Raw genomic sequence first — 22,114 nt, forward strand, 5'->3', positions numbered from 1 at the left:
GTTCAGCGTCGGTGGACTCGTCCGTGGGCGACGAGTCCAGCTTTACTCTTACAGTGTTTGCCACAAACAGCGCAGATGAAAGCTGTTGTTTGCCATGGTGTGAGTCACACACACACGCACACACACACACACACACAAACACAGGCACCCGAAAATGTAACCATCTTGGCGAAGGCAATAAACGTATCATTTGCGATAAGTAGGAGAAGACCAAGGGGTCAATGTCTTCAACATTTACTCTAGATACAAAGAAACGAAAGACGTGAAATATGCTCACATCGCAGCAATAGTGATATTCTGGATAGGCGGGGATTCATGTGAATAGGCTGACGTCACTTGAACTATTCCTGGTTGAAGAAGGACACGCCAGTAGATACCTGAAACAGTAAAGATATTTGTAATCGTTCAAAAGGTACTTGCTGAGAAGCTATCAAAACTTAATCTAAATTCAGTCTCACACATAAAGGGATCCTAGTTGAATCATCTGCGTTAGCCGTCCGAATAAATATGCTAAATGATTGCTAATATGTTAGGTCTAGGTGTTTTAAAGTATAGTGTACAGTGTCTGTAATCTATGTAGTATGTATAGTAATTAACTAGTACTACTTGGTATACATTCCATACGTTCTATGGTAAGCTGTTAAAAATATGCACGAAATCCGACGCCTGACTTACTGCCGTCCAGTCTTTGAATGACGTCATGTTGACTACAGGAGCTGGGCACACAGATGCCGATACGAAGGCTCACATTGGCTACTCCGCCTCCTCCCTGTAGAAACAAGACCACGCATGTCCAGGGCCAAAGATACAGAAATAGACAGTCCTGCTGTAGTACCAATGTCGACCAACAGGAGGCCCGTCAGGTTCACAACACCTGCCCACATACCAAATCTCATCGCAATCGCTGAAAGCGTTCTTTAGACATTGTGTCAGAAACACACGCGCCTAGCCACAAACGAACTTAAAACTGATACCTCCATATTTATAGAGGTAAAAATGGCATGAATCAGCATCGTTTTAAGTGATCTATAGAGAAAGGCACATGCCATTCATTCAAGCACTACAACTTATTCTATTTGTTAAATCTTTTTTTTTTTCAAATGCTTCTACTTACAGGTACCAGCGTAGCCACGTAGAACTTCCCATCGAAGGTGATGTTGAAGCCTTTCCTCGTGACATTCAGGCACTGCGAGGAGCTACCGGCCCAGATCAGGTTTCCGTTCAAGATTCCACTTGGGGGTTTTCCACCTGCGTCAAGCACTGTGAAAGAAAAGAGATGCTGTCATTTCAGCTCTGTGCAAATTAAGGTATATGGAGTCATATGCTGGTGATATTCCTATCTTCTGTCTTCTATAAAAACGACGGTGCCAAGATCACGTAGTAGATCTTTTCTAGTAAGGCCATGTTGATTTGATTATATGAATGACATCCGCGCGCGCATCAATTTTCGTCCGTTTCCACACACACACACGCACCAAAAAACATTCCCCCATACTGTTAATCTCAAAAAGCAGCTACAAATGTGAAAATACATGCTGCAAATTGCAAATTGCGGTATACTAGTACCATAATATTTGTGTTTAGTTTTGTTTATCTTTTCTGACCACATAGATTTCATTATAAAGGCAAGTTTTTGTGAAACTTTTTTTAATCGCACGCTCGCATCAGTTTTAGGCTCCCCAGAGGATGTCGACGTCATCAATATAATCGAATCAACATGGCATTAGTTCACTTGAAGCGGTGTGATTGTGTAGATTTAGCGTCATACTTCTGTGGCCTTCTGTCTCGAATGAAGTACCTGCTGGCATGTGTATATAATGTAATGGATAGAGTCGCACCTGAGCATATTCTAAATAGGTTATTGCATTACATTCTAAAGCTATCCTCAAGCTGATTGTGTTGTACATATATGCGTATTCACAATTATGTGTATTTGTCATATGCTACTGGGATGTTGGATGATTCGGAACCAGGACAATTCGGAAGCAGGACGATTCGGAAGCAGGACAATTTGGCACCTAGGAGGACGATATATGTGTATTTACATACTAGGTTTTCGATTCATCATTACATTGCATAGTATGCATACACATAATGTGTAAAATGATTAAGGGATTAATCGTCCTGCCAGGTGCCTAATCGCCCTGGTACTGAATTGGCCTGATACCATGTTAGTCACATTCACTTTAAAGTAACAGAAAGCACTACAACTATATTTTGAATATTTTGTGGCTGTGAGAAGTTCAAACTCTTGTTTCTGCTTGTCATTTTATTGAAGTATAGACTATTTCTTTTATGCCTCTGCAAAAAACTAACACGATTGAGAAACAAGATGAACTAGAAAGGCAACATTTGCGAGCAAATACAGCATGTTTAGCCATACTCCTCGCCATGCAAAAAATGGACTGTCCAAAAATAACAATGGACCATTCTAAAAATACTTCCACAAAAAATCACTCCAGCTCAAAATTGAAATAAATAATTAAAGAATCCTCCCCTTGCAAGAATAGGATATTCCATGCCATCTCCATGTAAACTAGACCAGTCGAAAAATATCCGCTCAAAATTACACTCTTGTGCATAATCAACCCAGTTCAAAATTGAATTAAGAAAGATTAACCCCAGGGAAGAAAGAAGTTTTCCATGGTATACATGATGATATATATTAGGATTTAACAGAAGAAAAAAAATGACCAAAAACAACATATTTCAGCGATAGCATGGGTGAAATATAAAAATGTGACATCCCTATGTTTGAATGCATCATTCAATAGTATACATTTTGGGTTGAAAATAACGAAACGAAAAAAATTGTTTATTTCAAAAATCGTTTTGAAAAGCTGTATGCCAAACATTTGAATGAGGGCTTGTGCGCATGACCAAGGCAGACACATGCCAAATTTCACATCATTGTGGTTTAATACATAGGAACTGGAGATGTGTATCTTTGTTCAAAAAAGAGTGAACAAAGCCATGTAATCACATGTCACAAGGAGTTGGGAACAGAGATGATGAATTTACTGAAGTATTTAAGAAAAGGACTAAACGTTATGCAATGCAACTATGAAATGATAAGTTAGAAATCTCAAAAAGGCTGAAAACATATGGTGAAATCAAAGACAGATTCGGTACAGAAAGATATCTAAGTATTATCAATGTCTTTAAATATAGGAAAGCGCTCGCGCAGCTGAGATGCTCAGCCCACACACTAAGAATAGAGGTAGGTCGACACTCAAATGTTAGCCAACAAAACAGGTTATGTCCATTATGCGATGAGGGGGTTATCGAAGATGAGTACCATTTTGTTATGGAGTGCCCCTTTCTGAAAAGGTTAAGAAACACGTTTTTACCTACCGTTATTATGCCAAACAACCAAATCCGTACAAGTTTATAGAGTTGATGGGGGGACCTTCTACTGAGGTAATTAGACGGCTGGGAAAATTTGTTTATTTCGCTTTTACCAGCACATCAGCAGTTTACAAAGCACAGGTCCACTTAACTTGTTTTATGTTTTATGACACGATTACTCTATTATGCATTTGATTTAATTATGTTATGTAATTATGATCTTGAGTTTATGATTTTGATATTGATTTACAATTCATGTCACGATTACTCTGTTATGATTTGATTATGTTATGTTATTTGATCTTGAGTTTATGATTTTGTTATTATTAATTTACAAGTACTTTATTGTGTGTAACAGCTTTTAAATTTTTGTCAGTAATGGAAGAACTCTGCAAGGCCCACTTGACAGTTTCTTGTCCTTAGTTAAAAAGAAAAAGAAAAAAACAACTTCAGTGGCTCGGGCATGTGTCTAGAGCGAAAGGCACTCTCCCACACACAATCCTTCAGGGAAAAGCGGAGGGTGCGCGGCCGCGGGGACGTGCGGACGTCCCCGTCGGTCGTGGATCACAGATCTAAAGGAGTGGACCGGTCATTCAGCCAACCAGATGACCAGACTGGCGGAAGACCCCCAGTAGTGGAGAGCTTTCACTGAGAGCTATGCTGCCCCGACGGCTGACTAAGCTATGGGAAAGAGTGAGTGAGTGTGTGAGTGAGTGAGTGAGTGAGTGTGTGAGTGAGTGAGTGAGTGAGTGAGTGAGTGCGTGAATGAATGAATGAATGAATGAATGAATGAATGGAAGAAAAAATTGTCAAGTGTTATTCCATTTTGCTCATTTATAATTCAGTATTTCCTACTGGATTAATTTTGTGTTTCATGCTTTACGTTTGTTTATTCACTGTGATGTTTATGTTGATCAGTTGTGATTATTGATTTTAATTTATGTTGTGCATTCATTGCAAGAGCCAATTTCTGGCGGAAAGCAAATAAAGTTCATTCATACCATATTTCAGGTCATTCGGTCAAAAAATGACAGAGATGAATCGATTTGAAGATTTCACAGAAGAAGAAGAAGAAGAAGGAGGAGAAACATGAGTAAAAACAATATGTTGAGCCATACTAGGTATGGCTAAACATAAAAACAAGATAACTAGAGTTTCGATTAACATATATTTAAATCAATTATCTTAATGAGTGAAATAAAATGCCAGAGTTTTAGGGATATCAGTCGGTAAGGTGTAGGTGGTTTATTAACAATGCGGGAATCTCGTTTTCTGTTGTTTTAGCTATAGCAACACCTGAGAAGCCCATACACTGTTTATAAGTCTACATGTACTATTGACAAAAAATGTTTTCATAGCTACATTTCAACAATATCTTCATGCGGCGCACAAAGAACGTAAAACACTACTAACTGAGCCTGAAGTATCTTACAGATAACCACACAATGAACGAATTAATTAATTCAAGTAAAACTGAATTTCGGTACTTTTATATTTACAACCTAGGCATGCGCATGTTGAGTCGCAAGATATCTAACTGATGACAACACACCCGTTGTGAGCATTGTTTGCAATAAAAAAGTTTCTTTGTTGGTGGTGTTGGTGGTGCTTTTTTTTCGTTAGTAACGGCAGATTTTCTGACTGGACAGGATGCCACGCAATTATGCAAATTTCTCTCTGAGACGCTCGTCTCTGAGTCACCAAAGGGTGATGTAACCGAGGACTGAGCGATATAGGAAGGATTAAAAAATTCACAGGGTTTTAGCTGTACGTGAGAACCTCATAGGTAGGTCCCGTATCATCAGTAATGCTTAGGTCCCAATTGGAAAAAGGGGCCCCGCCGGGTAGTTAACAATTTGAAAAGTACTGCTCCAAGGGACATTCGAGTGAATCTAAGCCTGAAGTATCTTACAGCTGTGAGACGGTAACATTCCTGACGACAAAATGAGTAAATACGTACATCTAAGTAAAACTGAACTTAGAACTTGTAGATTTTCAACCAAGGCATGTCGGGCCGTAGCCTATGTACCTCAAGGTGCGTAACAGACTGTTGTGTGTATATCGGACTATCGTACTATCTATTTAATTTTTTCATTCATTCTTTTCATCAGGCCCAGGGCCCATATTAAAACCAACAAAGACTGTATACATACATATAACACAAACAATGCACATCACGTTGTGTGAAAACGTGCGGGCGGAAGGGTCATTCGACAATAGTAAGGCCAATACCTCGGAATGCAAAGCAGTTAAATTATATGCTGTTTTCAGACACAGAGGCGGGTCACAAAGGAGGGTGCCAGCTTACGCCACTTGGCGTCGATGGTATCAACCCAAAGGTTAGCAAAGAGTAGAGTATTACTAGTACTCCTAGGCTGGGACATTAACATTTTAAAAGCGTTATGGTATGTCGCCCAAAGTCCCTGCATCGCACCGGCACTGGTTGGTCCTAACTTGCAGCATTTATGGCAGAACACTATGATATAAAAACTGCCATGGGTAGGCAAAAAGTTGAGTCTACACCCCCACCCCACCTGTCTGGAATTTGGCAACAACATTAGGCCACCATACTGACTGCACGTCGCTAGCCCCCTCCAACATCTAAATGACTACACGCTCATTAGCAATGGTGTGGCGAATGATACCACTATTATCATCTGTGGTTTTTGTTCTTTCATTGCAATGAATTTCTTTAATGATAAGTAGGACAAGATAAAACAAGAAACGGTCTAGATATTTCACGGAGGAATGAAATCTCCGAACTCTTGTTTTAGGAGCGCTTGTTTCAGGGGGTCCTCTATACTTGACTTCTTTAGGAATTTCTATCTATCCATCTGTACCAGTCGGGGTCAAGCTAGTATACATTTCATCCCACAAAGCCCTGTCAAGCATTTTTTCTCACGTTCTCAAAGTCTATTTCAGTATTTTTAATTTTAATTTCAAAAAGTGCCAGTAAACGTCAGACTTCTGTCATACACTCGGCCTCTTGATTTCCATGTTAAGAGGATGGATGAAAATATTTCCTATTATTCTGTCATATCTATCCAGGGTAGCCCTGCTCAGTGGTTACCACCGCTTTTCAGAGGGGCCCTGCTTGGCACGACAGCAATGCCCACCAAATTTCATTCGACGGTGCGTCACCATTTAGACAGCCGTGGGAGACTTCCACATATTGTTTTGACAGTATAGAATTTTGTGTTCTGTGCTCTACGCAGTAACTTTGTGTAGATTCCACCCAATCTGTTTCGGAGCTGAATTGGAATCGAGTGCCACGATCGTTTATCTATGAGCACTCTGATGCCAAGTGTGGATAAGTTACAGTAAAGTAGTCCATGTTTTATAAACTTTGGTCCACACAGCTAGGCGTTTTCAAAGGGCATTAGAACACTTCACACATCCCCCCTAAAAAATGGCAGCTAAGTCTCTGGGAAGCAGGCATTAACTTAACGAGTCAGAATAGTCAATAGCTAAATAGTTCACTTACTTCTTAGGGCGTACATCTTCCCTTGGAGCAGGTCTTCTTCGTACTGTGCGACATCCGTCTGACACTGTTGGCTGATGTTACCGGTAGGTTGGGTGGGAATCGAGATATCTGTCCTGTTCACCGTGCTAGAATTGAGGATGGTGTCGACAAGACTCTGTTGGAGAAGCCCCTGTGATTCCAATATGTAAGCCAACGCGTTTAACTGGGCTATAGCCTCGGGAACAAGCTGGTCCCATGTTGCCTGTGGCCTGCCCAAGCTAACTACAGCCGCACAAAGAGAAATGTACAGCAGCAGCTTCATGTTCGTGCTCGTGTAAGCAGAGTGCCCGTGAGAGACTTCTTCACCAGAGCTAGGATCTATGCAAATACGGTTTAGGGTTGAAGCAACTAATCATTATACAAACCGGAAGGAAGGACGAATGACCCGCTACGGTTACGCAAACAGGTGATGCAGGCTGAATACAATGTGAAAACAGTGAGTTGTAGGTTGGAAGCAGTTGAGAGAGGCATTTCTTACCACTTTGTTTTTATGCTCAATACCTTGACTTTCCACTTGTCTCAAAAGTTATTTAGGATCTAGATTCTGCGAATCTATTGGAACCCTTAAATGAATGACTCTTTATACTAGCAAAAACAAGGTATACGTTGTGTTTATTCAAGACCTATTAACCTCCGCGAGAATGGGCAGAACTGCTACTACTCAAACTACTAATGTTAAAGGCGCATAACACAGTATTTATCCGCGACCCCCGCAGTCAAAAGTAGTACGGGTATAAAGTAGTGCGGTACAGCAGTTGAAAAATCCATAGAGATTCATCTGTGCCCATCAGCGAGGCTGTAACTGTGCTGAATGGTAGAGGAATATGTCAGTTTTGAGACTGTATGAGTTTGATGTTTGTTCGGTCGGCATCCTGTATCTATAACTAAAGACATCTATCAGAATGTGTCTTTTGTCTGTGTTTTCACTAGAACGACTCCTTCTAACTACGTTGAAAATTGCAGTCAATAACGTAGGCGACAGCAGAGGTTTGTTCCTTTTTTATCATATTTGAATCCGAAGCCATAGCTTGCACATAGATGGTAAACCGTACGGTATCTTGGCTAGTTCAGCTTTTAGACCTTGGAAAACATTACCTAACATAACATAACATAACATAACATAACATAACACAACATAACACAACATAACATGGCATAACATATCATTTCATATCATAACAAACCAAGCATAGGATATCATGAAATAACATTGCATATATAAGTTCAGTTCATCCTCGGTTGGCAAGAACAAACATTGCATATTTAAAGCCATTTAAAGTATGTTGTATGAATTTTGACTAAAGATTGTATACCACGTCGTCCATACCAGCCCAAATATTCATCAATATCAATGAAAGAAATTAACCTTTTTCCGTTAAACCAACTACAGGCGTGGTAAGTACGTTTTCTCCGATATTTATGTATATACCATATAGACTCTTCATGCATTCATATTTCTTACAATAGAAAAAATTGAATACCAAACAATTTTAGATCTATCATATTGGAAATGTTTTGTAGGATTTATGGAACCTTTATCAGTTAAACGATATAATATATACATTATATGGAATGGTTGTGAGCACAAGGTAATTCAGAGTGAAACCTCAAAAAATGTGTTTATGTGTATAAGTAAAGTAGTACATATATAATGTCCCTTATGATTACAAAAGTTGTTCATAAGTACTAGGTACATTGAAAATACACCAGTGTGTCGGTGACACTGGATTCCCGAGTCCTGTACACTACATTTAGAAATCAAAACTCCCGCAGTCACACATCCCGCAGTCACAATCTCCACAGTCACAATCCCCACAGTCGAAACCCCTACAGTCAAAACCCCTACAGTCACAACCCCTGCAGTCTCAAAACGTCACTGCGGTTTCTTCCACAGACTACAGTCAGAAATCACAACCTCCACAGTCACAACCTCCACAGTCACAATCCCCACAGTCACAATCCCCACAGCAGTCACCACCATCAGATTTATCGTCACAGCAGTCGCAGCAGTCGCAGGTACCGCAGTAGCAGTAGCCACAACACCATCCACCCGAGTGGCCGTGTCTGCCTCGTTTCTTCTTACCATGTGTCACAGCTACAGGTGGCACCGCCCGCTCCTCCACGATGACACCTAGCGAAATATGAAGAAATTACAAGAAGATGTGACGTTTCTCTTACTAACTTACACTTGATAAATGACGCCATCATGAAAGAGTAGTAGAGGCACAATCTACTATTTGTTAAATTCAGGGAAACGATAATTGACAATGATATAGTTCATGACGGTCTTCACAGAGTTCAGATAAAGTAGATGATGATGAAAACACACCATCTAAAATACATAAAGCTTCTGAATTGTATATAGCCTCGTCCCTAATCACCCCTAATTAAGTCACTGCCTAGCCTTAAATCATAAATACACATTCTTGCTCAAAGTGAAAAAACACACGTCTTTCTCAAATTTACGGTGATACTTAAGCAACTAACCCCAAAATTTCAAACACAAATTGTCAACTGTACATGTGTGTTATTTTTAGCTGGCAACAAATACAGTGACATAAATACGGTTCAAACTAGAACAACTTACAGGTTTTGTGAATAACTTACAGATTTTGTGTTGGTTCCAATAAGGTCGTTCACTATTCCGAGTACGCATGCGCAGCGACATGTATTGTGTGCAATGCTAGTAAGTCAAAGGTCTAGGCCCCTGGGACATAAACCAAACACGCCTAGACATTGTTATGAAAATCGAGACAGTTGTCCAGACAAGATCTGTTTACAAGTCAGGGTCGTCACCTTTGACCTTTCGCATGCGTACTCGGAATAGTGAAATACCTTATAGAGGATTTCATAGAGTACAGACTGTATACCTTGTGGGGTGACGACAGGCTGGGTGGTGACCGGAGGAGGATATGGCGCTTGTCCGAAACTGGTGACAGGAGGAGAGCCGACAGGATACTGTGCAAAGCCGGCTCCGTGTGGACCCGGATGTACGCCAGCTTGTGGGTACGGATGGCCGCCATTTTGTGGTGGGGGCCCTGAGGGTTGTCCCCCAAAGGTCACAGCTTCATTGTACGGCGGAGGCGGCTCGGCATTCATACTGCTCAGTACAGGTGGCTAAAAAAGAAGATTTTGTCTTTACAGTCAGATAGGTTAAGATATACAGTCATTTAACGTTAACTCCGTCCCCTCATAAGTTCGTCGTGTACTCTTATTAGGACCACCGCATTAAGGTAAAAAGATGTTATCGATGTTTTCTGAAGAATGCCTTGAACACCTGGACATCTGAAAACTGAAGTGTGAATACCTCAGGGTTTACTGGTGCTGCATTAGAAGCTTAAAGATATATTTTATTTAATTTTTTTAACGTGTGTGTGTGTGTGTGTGGGGGGGGGGGGGTCTGCGAGTAGCCGCCAGAATTATAACAGGTTGTTTACTGCAGCCGGTTAAGTAAAATGACTCGTGAAAACTGTATCAAGCCATGCTTCAGTTGTTTGTAATATGGGCCTGTTTGCTCCATAAGCTTAATCTTTATCCCCCGTAATCCGTAGGGAAAACTACTTTTGATTACCTAGTACCTGTTATCCTTCTTGATTTCCTGTGAATAGTAGAAATAACTACTTTATCTAATTTCTTGTAATTCGTAGCGAGGTGACTACAACTTCCCCCAAAGCGTAGCCAGTGCTAGTCGCCTTTTCCCTAAACTTTTCGTACATTTTGGTGCCCGTATCTTACCGATTTTTCGGAAGTCGTTGTAAAAATCGACCATCCAGACCATAGGGTCATCCGGGGTCATTTTTGTGGGATTTCTGATTTTCTTTTTTGGCGATCAGTATTTTGACTGCTTTCATGTTCCCAGGGCAATGAATGTATACACATGAAATTATTTCATGTTATCATATAGTAGCCTGCTACGTTGACCCATTAAAGTATATGGTTATTTGGTCAAGTTTACCCCTCTTTATAGGTATTTGGGTTCGATTTTCCTTGACAGTAACAACAACTGGCTCAGTGAGTGTATTTTTGAGAGTGGGATCATGTGTACACGGAAGTCAGAGTTCATAGATGCCTTTCAAATATAGAACGGTGGTGGTTTCATAACTTACAGTCCCCAAACCCCGGGATTCGATTAGCGGACATTTTAGCAGGCAAATTTACAATCTGAATGTGAACTGCTATCATGGGCCTTAGTCGGTTAGATCAAGAGGTTTTATCAAGCCTCCTTGGCTAGCAGCACTACAGAAGAACAATGCGAGAAGTAAGAAGCGGTTTTACCATCGATCCATTTGTACCATGATGTGCTGTTCACACAGTTACAAGAGGAAAACACCGTACAGACGTACTCCATGCTAAAAAACAACAGAAAATCGCTATGTCCTTACCAACAAGACAGGCAGACCAAACAAGGAAGAGGAAGTTCTTCGGCTCTTCAATCTTTTGACCCAAAGAGGATAATCCTTGATTGACCGTGTTTACGCTTCCTCTGTGGGAGGGGGGTGCCGTTACAACTTACTCAAAAATGATAGTATCAACGGACACCGCATGTCCAGGTTAAAACGCACTGTTTCACTTTCACTGTCTCAACCTAAAGACGATCTAAAGCGAGTCCGCAGAAGATCTGTACGACAGTAAGAGGCATTTCAATGAACAGACAGTGCCAAGGTGTACAAGTCAGTGACAAGAATGACTCAGCCCTTGTGTTTTGTAAACAGGTCGTCACGAATGACTAACCATGAACAATTGACAATGGGTTAAGGTCACCGGGGATGAAAGCGACCCCGTGCAGGTTTGTATCAGTATTGCATCCCTCAGAACGTTGTGCTTTCTCATCGTACTGTTTCGGTTGTGTATGTGTGTACGTACGCATCTATGATTCAATATCAATTTGGTGGATTTGCATTTGGTATGTATGACAGTATGTTATCCATACTGTTATACATTACATTTTTATCTTCTTATGCACATCTAGATCTCCCCAATTACAACCATATCTATTACGTGCTGTCAATTATGAGATTGTCTTGTAGAAAGTTTCTTCACATATTTTGTAATCAACCGGTCACACTTCTGTAAACTCGTACCGGCTCCAAAAGACGCAACCCGATTAAAAGCACCAGGAGAGGCGTTTGATCTTTGTTTTGAAACCAAACTGTCTTAAAGGCGGAGAGCGGATCTTGGGTAGCGGACTAAGGCTGGACTCCAGGCTAGTATATCACGTCGTCCTTACGTGTACGGGTTTTGGAAGAAATCAACCTTCATCCGTTAAACCATATAACTACATTCGTGCCAAGTCCGTTTCCTCCAATTTCTATGTACATAGACTCATTATACATTGATATTTCTTACATTGGAAAATACAATGCCAAACAATTTTAGACCTAACAGACAAACTTGTGTTGTTAGTCCATTATGATTTCAAAAGTTGTCCCCACATGTCACAACCCCTGCAGTCTCAAAACGTCACTGGGTTCCTTCCACAGACTACAGTTAGAAATCACAGTCGCAATCTCCACAGTCACAATCCCCGCAGTCACAATCCCCGCAGTCACAATCCCCACAGCAGCCACCACCATCAGATTTATCGTCACAGCAGTCGCAGCAATCGCATGTTGGGAAACCGTAGCAGTAGCAGCACCACCCGCTCGTGCTGTCATGATGACGCCTGCGTCGTTTCTTTTTACTGGTCTGTGTCTCGAGATCCGCGGCAGCAGCAGCTACTACAGCCGCAGATCGCGCCCTCTGCTCCTCCACAATGACACCTAGCGAAATACGAAGAAATTACAAGAAGCATTGACATTTTTTCGTCAAAAGGAGCCACACAGTCTACTATTTGTTAGATATAAGGAAAATGATTACACTAGACGGTGATCGCGCGACCTAAATTGGGTTTGTGTAATCATTGATTTCATAATTCATAATTGGAATATCACGCAGAATATAAAAGTGTGGAGACTTTCATACCGTTTGGAGTTAGGACTGGCTGTGTGGTGATCGGGGGAGGGTCGATAGGATATGGAACCTGCCCGAAACTGACTTCGTTTAGACCCGGGTGTACTTCGGCTTGTGGGTACGGATGGCTGCCATTTTGTTGAGAGGGCCCTGAGGGTTGTCCTCCTGAGTTCACGGCTTCATGGTACGACGGTGGCGGTTGGGTATCCATACTGCTTGGTACAGGTGACTGAGAAACAACATGACGTTACGTCTGCGTCATTTTTTTCATCTTAATCTGGTCTAGAATCGGTCTAAAGCTACATCAACTGGAACTACTCAGACACCGCTAAACAACTTTATACCTGGTATTTATAGACATGGCGTCGGGTAGTGTTTTGACTGATTTCTTGTTCTCAGGGCCATGTATACACATTACTGTATTACATTATTTTATGTTAACATATAGAAGCCTGCTACGTTAACCCATCAAAATATGTTGTTATTTGGTTTGAAGTTTACCCCTCTCCATTGGTATTTTCCTTGAACGTAACAAGGTCAGGTCTCAATATAACCTCCTTGAACGACTAACAGCAACGAGTGGCTCAATGAGACTATTTTTGAGAGTGGGATCATTCTTACACGGAAGTCACAGTTCATAGATGCCTTTCAAATATAGAACGGTGTTGTGGTTTTATGTTACAGTCCCCAAACCCGGATTCGATTAGCGGCCATTTTAGCAGGCAAATTTATAGGCAACGTGAGTGCGAACTGCTATCATGGGCCGTATAGTCAGTTAGAACAAAGAGGTTTTACCAAGCCTCGTTGGTTAGAAGCACCACAACAGAACGGTAACGCAAGAAGTTAAAAGGAGTTAAGCATCGATCCATTGTACATCTGCTGTTCACACAATTACAAAAAGGAAAACATTGTGCACACCAAGGAGGTTATATTTAACCTCCTTGTACACACGTACTCCATGCTAAAAGCAAAGAGAAAATCGTAGTGTCCTTACCAACAAGACAGGTAGACCAAGCGAGGAAGAGGAAGTTATTCGGCTCTTCAACCTGACTGACTGACTTGACTGTGTTTACGTTTCCACCGTGGGAGGGGGGTGTCGTTACAACTTCCTCAGAAAAGATAGCATCGCTTGACGCAGCTATGACATTTACTATTACCGCTTTCCCATGTTATAACGCAACCTAAAGACAGTCTCAAGCGAGTCAGCCGAGAAGATCTGTACGACAGTTAATAGAGGCGTTTTCGTGAACAGACAGTCACAAGGTGTACGCCAAGGACAGGTTGGCACAAGAATGACTCAGTCCCTGTGTTGTGAAAGCAGGTTGTTACGAATGACTAGCCATGAACAATAGATTAAGGTCACGCAGGGTCAAAGCGACCCCTTGCAGGTTTGTATCAGTATTGCACCCCTTCCCGCAAGGCGCGCTTTGTCATTGGGCTGTAATAATACGACAATCTATCCATAACGTTAACTAAATTTTGATTTGAAGTGGATTTTCGTCACAGTCAGTCTAAAAAGCACTGGTGGGGCACTAACAATATCTCTGTCTGGTTGTATCATCTGAGACAGTAATAAAGAAGACAAAATTGATAGGAAGTCCAAATTAAATATAACACCACTTAAACTAACTAGTATACGTATATAATACGTAACTAGCAAAGAAACAGCAGCAACAACAATAAAAATGAATTAAGAAGAACTCTATTTACAAGGAAAAAAATCAACTGTTGTAATTCAAAACAAAGCTTGCAGGCGACATAAAAGTTTAATCGATTCACCAAGGCCTACCAACAGCTCAACACACGTACGATGAGTCACTCTCGTTCAGAAACAAAACATCTTTTTCACATAAATTTCTGTGCAACGGCACCATATGAGCGCTTTCGCACATTAGAGTACGCATGTGCGGTGTCAAAGGTGAAGGCCCCTGGCTTGTAAACAGTTCTCGTCTTGATCATTGTCTCGATTTGCCCGGACGGGTTTTGTTTACGTCTCAGGGCCTTCACCTTTGACACGGCACATGCTTACTCGAATGTGCGAAAGCGCTTATTCATACAATCTCCGTTAAAGTAATTCTTCACGTTCCTATCTTGTCTCTTTATCATTAGGGAAATCGTAATAAAGTTCGTCGTTTAAATTAAAATCAAATATCACCAGTCACCTTGAAATCTCATGACACGCGGACACAGAACTTTCAAAGATGTTAACATGTCTTACGTACTATCAACTACCATGACTACAGTCAGCTGTATGCATGAAAGCGAAGTGTCCGCTACCATTTCTGTCAGCTAGAATGGTCACTTTGATATGCATTTATTATCTCGGTTAGCTGAAGTTTCATTATAGTATGAAGTTTTTACATGTAAAAATTGCGGATTACGAAAATACACTTTGAAATATTGAGATGCCATTTTCTTTAAACATCATAACATCTTTTACACAATCTGTATCTAATATAGCCCATATAACCGTCATTCGACGTAACACACAAGGTTTGTAGGCACGCCGCGCGGCGACATCTGGTTATATTACACTGAACCTATCACACCTAAATCCCCAATCTCACTGAAGTCAAGGGTAACACACAATGTCATCCAATTTAGGATCCGGACGCAGCGTGGTCGCCAACGTGCCGCACCATCAGTGAGGTGGGGGCTTAACCTTTGCATATCTAATTATAAGCATTGTTTGAAATTAAAGCTATGTAGTTAGGATGCTCCTACAGAACTTGATGGCAACGAGTTCCACTCTACAATCTTTCTACGAAAATAGGAATTTTTGAATATCAATCATAGGTTGATAACTCTGTTAAGGCACGACTATTTCTTGTTCTCAAGAACGGTTTCAAAAGTCGCAGTCACAACCGTCACAACAGTCAAGGTCACAGTCGGGGCCAACACAGCACACCACACAGCAGATGAGAGGCGTGGAGTCATTGGTCCGCTGCCTTTGGACAGGCCTACCATTCTGAGTCACGTATTGGCCACGCCCTGCAATGGCTGGACCCGCACCCTGCACCATGACGCCTAGGATGAAAACAAAAACACGCTGTAAAGAACTGTTTTCTGTTCACGCACATCTCTAAAGAAATCATACTGCCATGTCACGAGGCATACCTAACACCCCTCAGTTTCCACTAGAGGCTGCAACCTCACTGCAACCGCTGACACCCCCATTCCACTAGAGGCTGCAACCTCACTGCAACCGCCGACACCCCCATTCCACTAGAGGCTGCAACCTCACTGCAACCGCCGACACCCCCATTCCACTAGAGGCTGCAACCTCACTGCAACCGCCGACACCCCCATTCCACTAGAGGCTGCAACCTCACTGCAACCGCCGACACCCCCATTCCACTAGAGGCTGCAACCTCACTGCAACCACTGACACCCCCATTCCACTACTAGGCACTAGGGAGGCGACCTAGCTGCGATCGCGCTGCGACATAAAATTTGACAGAGCGCTCAACGAATTTCAGAGATAAAAACGAACTTTTTTACGCTTTGTGTGTTTTTTAAAATCTTTTCAGTCAAACTTTTACATCTAATATTCCAATTGTGAAGTCAAGGCTAACACAAATTCGATTAAGGTCGCAGCGAGAGCGCAGCATGATCGTCGTCCAGTGGGATGGAGGGGTCTGAGCGACCAATGATTTGACAGATCGCTGAACGAATTTCATTGATATAGAACACATTTATAACAACCCACTGCCCCTACGGCCTAAAAAGGTCTATAATGGGACTATCTTTACCTTTACATCAATGTATGCTGTAGCGGTTATACCGGCTATATAGATACAGATACAGATGTAGGGATTAGAAAGAAATTGAAAGAAAAGAATGACACAAAAATAAAACAAGCTCCATTTTTGTCTACCATCAAACGTCATGGACTCATTGATAGCTCATGTTAAACGTCATTGAGACGTCATTGATTTCTCATGCTAAACAATAGTGAAAACAATACAAAAGAGTAGAGTAGATCGATATTTTACGAAGAAATTACAGAAACGAAATATCCTTGTTAGTAGGAACTGGTTAAAACTAGCCGCAAACGTCATGGACTCAGTTGCACACTTCTTTTTCTAAACGATGGCTTAAAGGATACAAAAGCTAGAATGGATCGATAATTTTGAACAGAACTACCTTTGTTAGTAGGCACTGGTTGGTGAGAGATGGGGGGATAGGCCGGTGCCAGTGGGTGACCGTGTCCTGTTTGGCCCGGGTACCCGCCGTTCCACTGGCCGCCCTCCCTCGGCTGTCCTGACTGATGATAAGGCACATTTGTATGGTAAACGCTCCCCCCACCGTTTGTGAGATTGGCGACGTCTACATTTGACTGTGGCGGGAAAACGGTAGCGATGTCCCTCCCAAGCTGAGGCTGCAAGGATCCGCCATCTTGTTTTCCGTTCACACCATACGACATTTTGCCTCAACGTCTCCTCAGAAGTCAGAGAAATGTAACTGTGTTATAGATACCAATAAACACGACCGCTTAAAGTGATGGAATTATTTACTACGTCATGCATGAGATAGGGGCCCAAACACGCACGCACATCAAATGATGCTGTAAATGAAGCACATGCTGAATAATTGATGAGCAATTTTGCTATTATTGAATTATTGATCGCACACGAAGAAGTACTCGTAGAAACTCGTAGAAGCCTAACATTCGTGTAAAAATGATACCATAAATCTTAATTAATTTATATGCATCTTTTCCCGTTTATTTTAGTATTTAGATACAGCTTATCAGGCTGATTGTTATCCAATTGCATGAACGCCCGATGTTACTGGGCCGATGTTAGCTTGCAAAAGACCGCAAAAAACAATTTCACGAGCTATTTCAAAACTCATTACCGTAATGGAGGCTACTGAGCGGACGTATCAACAGTGTTGTAATAATAAGAGCTAATTATGTTGGCCCATAAACAGCTGTCGCTAAAGGCACGCGAACTTCATTGCAATTTCAACCTTCAAACACCCCAACATTTTTTTTTGCAACTGAAAAGTCCAACATGGACCCTACTTGGACTCAACACATATTTTCCTCTAGATTTTCAACAGTATTGTGCCAATCTCCGTAAGACATTAGGAGAGGTTGGAGTAGATGTTTAGTAACCAGGTCGAGATGATTTTTTAGCATGAAACGTGTTCAAATGGCACTCCCATTCCTTTAAGAAGTGAGATAGTTGAAGGACCTAACGAAATACATTCTAATTTCTTTATGTTTACAGCTACAGACGACAAGAAGGAACGCACATCTTTTAAAGTCACAGAAGCCACGCATTACAGACAATGTGACTTGTGTAAATCCTTGCAGGTACTTGACTGTTTCTTACACCCAAGTCTTCAAATCTTGAGTCGTGTCGAAGTAAGACGAGGACTACACGTTGCTTTTGTCAAAACTTTGAAACACACACACACACACACACACACACACACACACACACACACATACACACACACACACACACACACACACACACACACACACACAAACACTCACACTCACACACAAACACACACACACACACACCTCCCAACATGACAACTTACCATGACCATCAATAGAGCGGGTATTGTTTTCTTTTCAGTCGTGTCAAAGGCAAAGTTCCGACACATGACGTTCGAATGATAGTGTCACGTACGCGTTATTGTTTAAATGTCTACTTGAGCGTAAAGCTGCTGATTGACTTATCAACAGAGCGGGCATTGTTTAGTGTTTTCAGTCGTGTCAAAGGCAAAGTTCTGACACTGGACGCTTGAATGATGGTGTCACGTACGCGTTGTTGTTTATGGTTCTACTTAAGAGTAAAGCTGCTGATTGAATGATAATGTGGATAGGGGTCAAGTGTATATATTACAGAAGGAAAGAATGCACAGCTGTATGTGGCGTGGCAAAGGAACGTATGATTTATTGTAACATCATTGCGGTTGACTTCTATTACTTTCCTTGGATAAAATCAATGCCATTGGCATAATTGAAGTGTTGACAGCGTATCCAACTAAACTTGATTTTAGCACAACAATATTTGGCCTATGGGTGAAAAGCCTTGTTTAAAACTCTAACTGGACAGCGATCTCAAGTAGTGAAGGTGCTTACCGAACTAACTTCACATGTACAGGTCAAAGGCGAAGGCCCCTGAGACATCACCTAACCGTTATAGACATTGTTACGTATGAACAAGCAAAATGACCAATGTTTTATATACATATGGACATGTCTAAAGCAGGGTCGAGACAAAAAATTTTTACAAGTCAGGGGCCTTCACATTTGACCTGTGCATACGCAGTTAGATCATTGAGCAGGATTATAAGAGGTATTTAAAAACTGTAGGAACAATTCAACAAGCTTCTCATTCATATGGCATATCTTTACTTCCCCGGTCTAACTCGCTCTACGACAAGGATTCACAAACTTCCGTCGTGTCGACGAGGATTTACGAACTGCAAACGGTTGACGAGGATTCACGAACACGAACTTTCGTCGACGACGATTTACGAACTGCAAATGACGAGCATTCACGAATAGAACTTCCGTCGACGAGGATTCACGAACTTCCGTCGACGAGGATTTACGAACTACAAACGACGAGGATTCACGAACGTCAATCGGGACTTAAACGGCCAGTGGGAAACTGATAGACACCGACTGTCCCCTTAAGTCTTTATTGAGCATGCGTGAAATTCGATGAAATTCGCGGAGTGCTTTGTCAATTCGATCGGCCGCAGCGACGCCGCCAGCGTGTCGCGGGGTCAGTGAGAGGGGGGCTTAAGACTGTTGAACCTGACTCAGTCTGATATGTTTTCATAAACAAGCGTTGCTTTGTTGAACCAGTTGTGTCACAAGGTAAACAAGGCTGCCTCCCGTGACGTCAAACGAACTTCAAGTGCATGCATGGTTACGTTTCATCAGCTTTGTAGGTATTGGAGATTTCTTACGCACAATTACAAGCAAGTTGAAGAAAACGAACTTGGTTGTGCACAACAAAACCCCAATATCACACGAGTCTGAAGTGTTCATAGATTATAATATAAGCTGATATTGAGTCTTCTACATGTAAGCTTCTGTTCGGAGTTCGGATGTCGATCCACCGTGGAAAAGTTACGAATACCGATCGGGACTTTGGAGGCCAGTAGGGTGCCATGTTGTACCGACTGTTCTCCTAAGTTCCGATCGGACATACGTTGCCTAATTAAGGTACCTATATCTTCCAAAACCAACAATCCCTGCCTACAAGAGTAATCCTCCAAAATTCCATACAAAAAGGCCCACTGCACTTTCTAACAGGTTGCTAGGGGGGCCAAACGAACACCAAATCATCTGGCACTGGTTCTAAATTGAGACAAAAGTTCGCATCATTCCCTACGCTTCTGTTGGAAGTTAACGAAGTATGCGGGATCGATGTTGATGCACGTACCGTGCAGTGGAAAATCTACGAATGCAAATTGGACCTACGTTGCCAAAAGTACCTTTATCTTCAAAACCAACAACCCCTGCCTACAAGATTAATCCTCTAAAATTCCATACAAAAGGCCCACTGCACTTTCTAACAAGCTGCTAGGGGGCAAACTTACACCACTTCATCTAGCACTGGTTCTAGATTAAGACAAAAGTTCGCATAAGTCCCCACGCTTCTGTTGGAAGTTATCGAAGTATGCATGAGCGATGTTGATCCACCGTGGTAAAATTTACGAATGCCGAACGGGACTTTGGAGGCCAGTAGGGTGCCATGTTGTACCGACTGTCCTCCTAAGTCCCGATTGGAATAAGTCTTCCCATATTTACACACTTTGAGCAGCATGAAGGTCCTCGGACTAAGAAAAAAAGAATATATGTATGAATGAAACTTTGTTGACACAGACCAAAAATAAAAGGAGCTTTTGTACGGTCAACTACAAAATAAGAAATAAACCATAAGATTCTACTTATCAAAAACAATATATACAGTACTAAAATACACAAATCTTTGATATCTTAATATAATCAGGTGGGTTAATCATGGGTTTCTGTATCTTTTTAATTACCAAAAAATCTCGTTTATCTTCAAAAAAGATATAAAATAGTAAGAAGTCAATATGATAATGGTAAGCTTCGCCGCTGTTCATATTGATTTATCTACGTTTGTGCTCTTGGGGGCATTGTGGCTACTGAAAATACCTTAAGGTCTAGTAAGTCACATTTCATCCGTAAAATACCAAGAATTAACGCCACATGAGCACGAAGTAATGTTTATTTTTTCGCCTGAACAAATACCGCATGGGCTGAATGATTCTTTTCAGAGTTCTCACATTACGTCAGAAGGAAATAGGCCGTTTAAGGTCAACAACACGTTACAATAATGTTGTCACTCAGAAAAACAAAACTACGTTATTTATGAAATGGAGTTTGTTCGGCAGAGTCTCATTATACTGAAAGCCAATAAGCATGTATTGAATTCATCACTGTAAGGCGGTGACTAACAAAGCTAGAAGTGAGTGTCGTGGAATGTTGCAACACAACAAACGGATGTAGCTGGAAGGACCGGACATGACGTAAGCTGTCGCTAGCTTCTTTGGTGACGTCTGATTGGTGAATCCTAAATGAAGTCCACGAAAAGACTTCGTTAACACTTTTTTCTCTGAAACCAAGGCACGACAACTACACAGTGGGAAGAACCTACTACGCGTTCTTTTTCTTTTTGGAAGTACAATAAAAGGACAATGATGTGACCATTTGTATTGAGATTTCAAAGTTAAGATACTCGATATTTGCAGTAAAACTGTAGGGTAAACGTGGTGTTTTCCGGTGACAACCTTCCCGAACGGTCGGTGTGTGTCATTTAATGTTGCTACCATTCAACTGTAAAATGATAATTAAGAATAAGATTTAAAAGACAACAACTTTGCCTTCCTCCAGGTAGTGTTTTGCTACGACGCCCGTGGGCATGGGTTGCCCCCCCCCCCCGCAAAGAAATCATCAAATATCTAGAAAATGATTTAGATACCTGATTTCTAAAAAAAGACCGTGCTTAGACTAGAAACGCTCTCCTTCCTATGTATATAACAAGTGAATAAATACAATGGTAATGGTTTGAAGTCTACGGAAGTAAGAAGAAGGTACACCTTAGCCGGTGTAGCTTCGCCACGTGCTCGGGCGCCCCGCTCAGCCACCGCCCCTCTCTCCGAGAACATGTCACACACTGTACGGTAGGATTCATAGTGTTGCCGAAATTGTAGTCATGCTGAACGTCGCCTTGTATATCATATCGACCGCGGGTTGGCAAGATCAGTCCCCAAACATGGAGGTGT

General features: G+C 41.6%; 2 protein-coding genes across 3 annotated transcripts; both read right to left on the reverse strand.

Moving 5' to 3' along the window:
• Positions 1-273: 273 nt before the first annotated feature.
• Positions 274-7,210, reverse strand: LOC136448699 (O-acyltransferase like protein-like). The gene is made up of 4 exons (XM_066448339.1): positions 6,833-7,210; positions 1,115-1,260; positions 676-769; positions 274-377 (listed from the first exon to the last, which is right to left on the reverse strand). The coding sequence occupies exons 1-4, from the start codon at positions 7,131-7,133 to the stop codon at positions 274-276; spliced, it is 645 nt and encodes a 214-aa protein (XP_066304436.1). The 5' UTR covers positions 7,134-7,210.
• A 649-nt stretch (positions 7,211-7,859) lies between these two features.
• LOC136448519 (uncharacterized) lies at positions 7,860-14,154 on the reverse strand. Of its 2 annotated transcripts, none has more exons than XR_010757890.1 (5): positions 13,815-14,152; positions 12,833-13,049; positions 11,254-12,630; positions 9,742-9,988; positions 7,860-9,002 (listed from the first exon to the last, which is right to left on the reverse strand). XR_010757890.1 is itself a non-coding variant. In XM_066448107.1 (5 exons), exons 4-5 carry the CDS (start codon positions 9,968-9,970, stop codon positions 8,773-8,775), a joined length of 459 nt encoding a protein of 152 aa, XP_066304204.1. In that variant the 5' UTR covers positions 9,971-9,988; positions 11,254-12,630; positions 12,833-13,049; positions 13,815-14,154; the 3' UTR covers positions 7,860-8,772. The 2 variants fall into 2 exon arrangements, 1 of the variants encoding a protein (XP_066304204.1); XM_066448107.1 differs by having other exon boundaries at positions 13,815-14,154.
• Between the last annotated feature and the right edge of the window lie 7,960 nt (positions 14,155-22,114).

Source organism: Branchiostoma lanceolatum, chromosome 14, assembly GCF_035083965.1.
Source record: "Branchiostoma lanceolatum isolate klBraLanc5 chromosome 14, klBraLanc5.hap2, whole genome shotgun sequence".
Classification (NCBI taxonomy): domain Eukaryota; kingdom Metazoa; phylum Chordata; class Leptocardii; order Amphioxiformes; family Branchiostomatidae; genus Branchiostoma; species Branchiostoma lanceolatum.

Bases quoted from the DNA above. Each gene is read 5' to 3' on its own strand.
- LOC136448699 (XM_066448339.1), bottom strand. From the start codon at position 7,133: ATGAAGCTGCTGCTGTACATTTCTCTTTGTGCGGCTGTAGTTAGCTTG. The intron at 770-1,114 runs GTAAGTAGAAGC...TTGTTTCTACAG, and splicing joins ACGTGGCTACGCTGGTACCT to GGAGGAGGCGGAGTAGCCAA. The intron at 378-675 runs GTAAGTCAGGCG...TTACTGTTTCAG, and splicing joins CATTCAAAGACTGGACGGCA to GTATCTACTGGCGTGTCCTT.
- LOC136448519 (XM_066448107.1), bottom strand. From the start codon at position 9,970: ATGAATGCCGAGCCGCCTCCGCCGTACAATGAAGCTGTGACCTTTGGG. The intron at 9,003-9,741 runs GTATACAGTCTG...ATATTTCGCTAG, and splicing joins GCCTGTCGTCACCCCACAAG to GTGTCATCGTGGAGGAGCGG.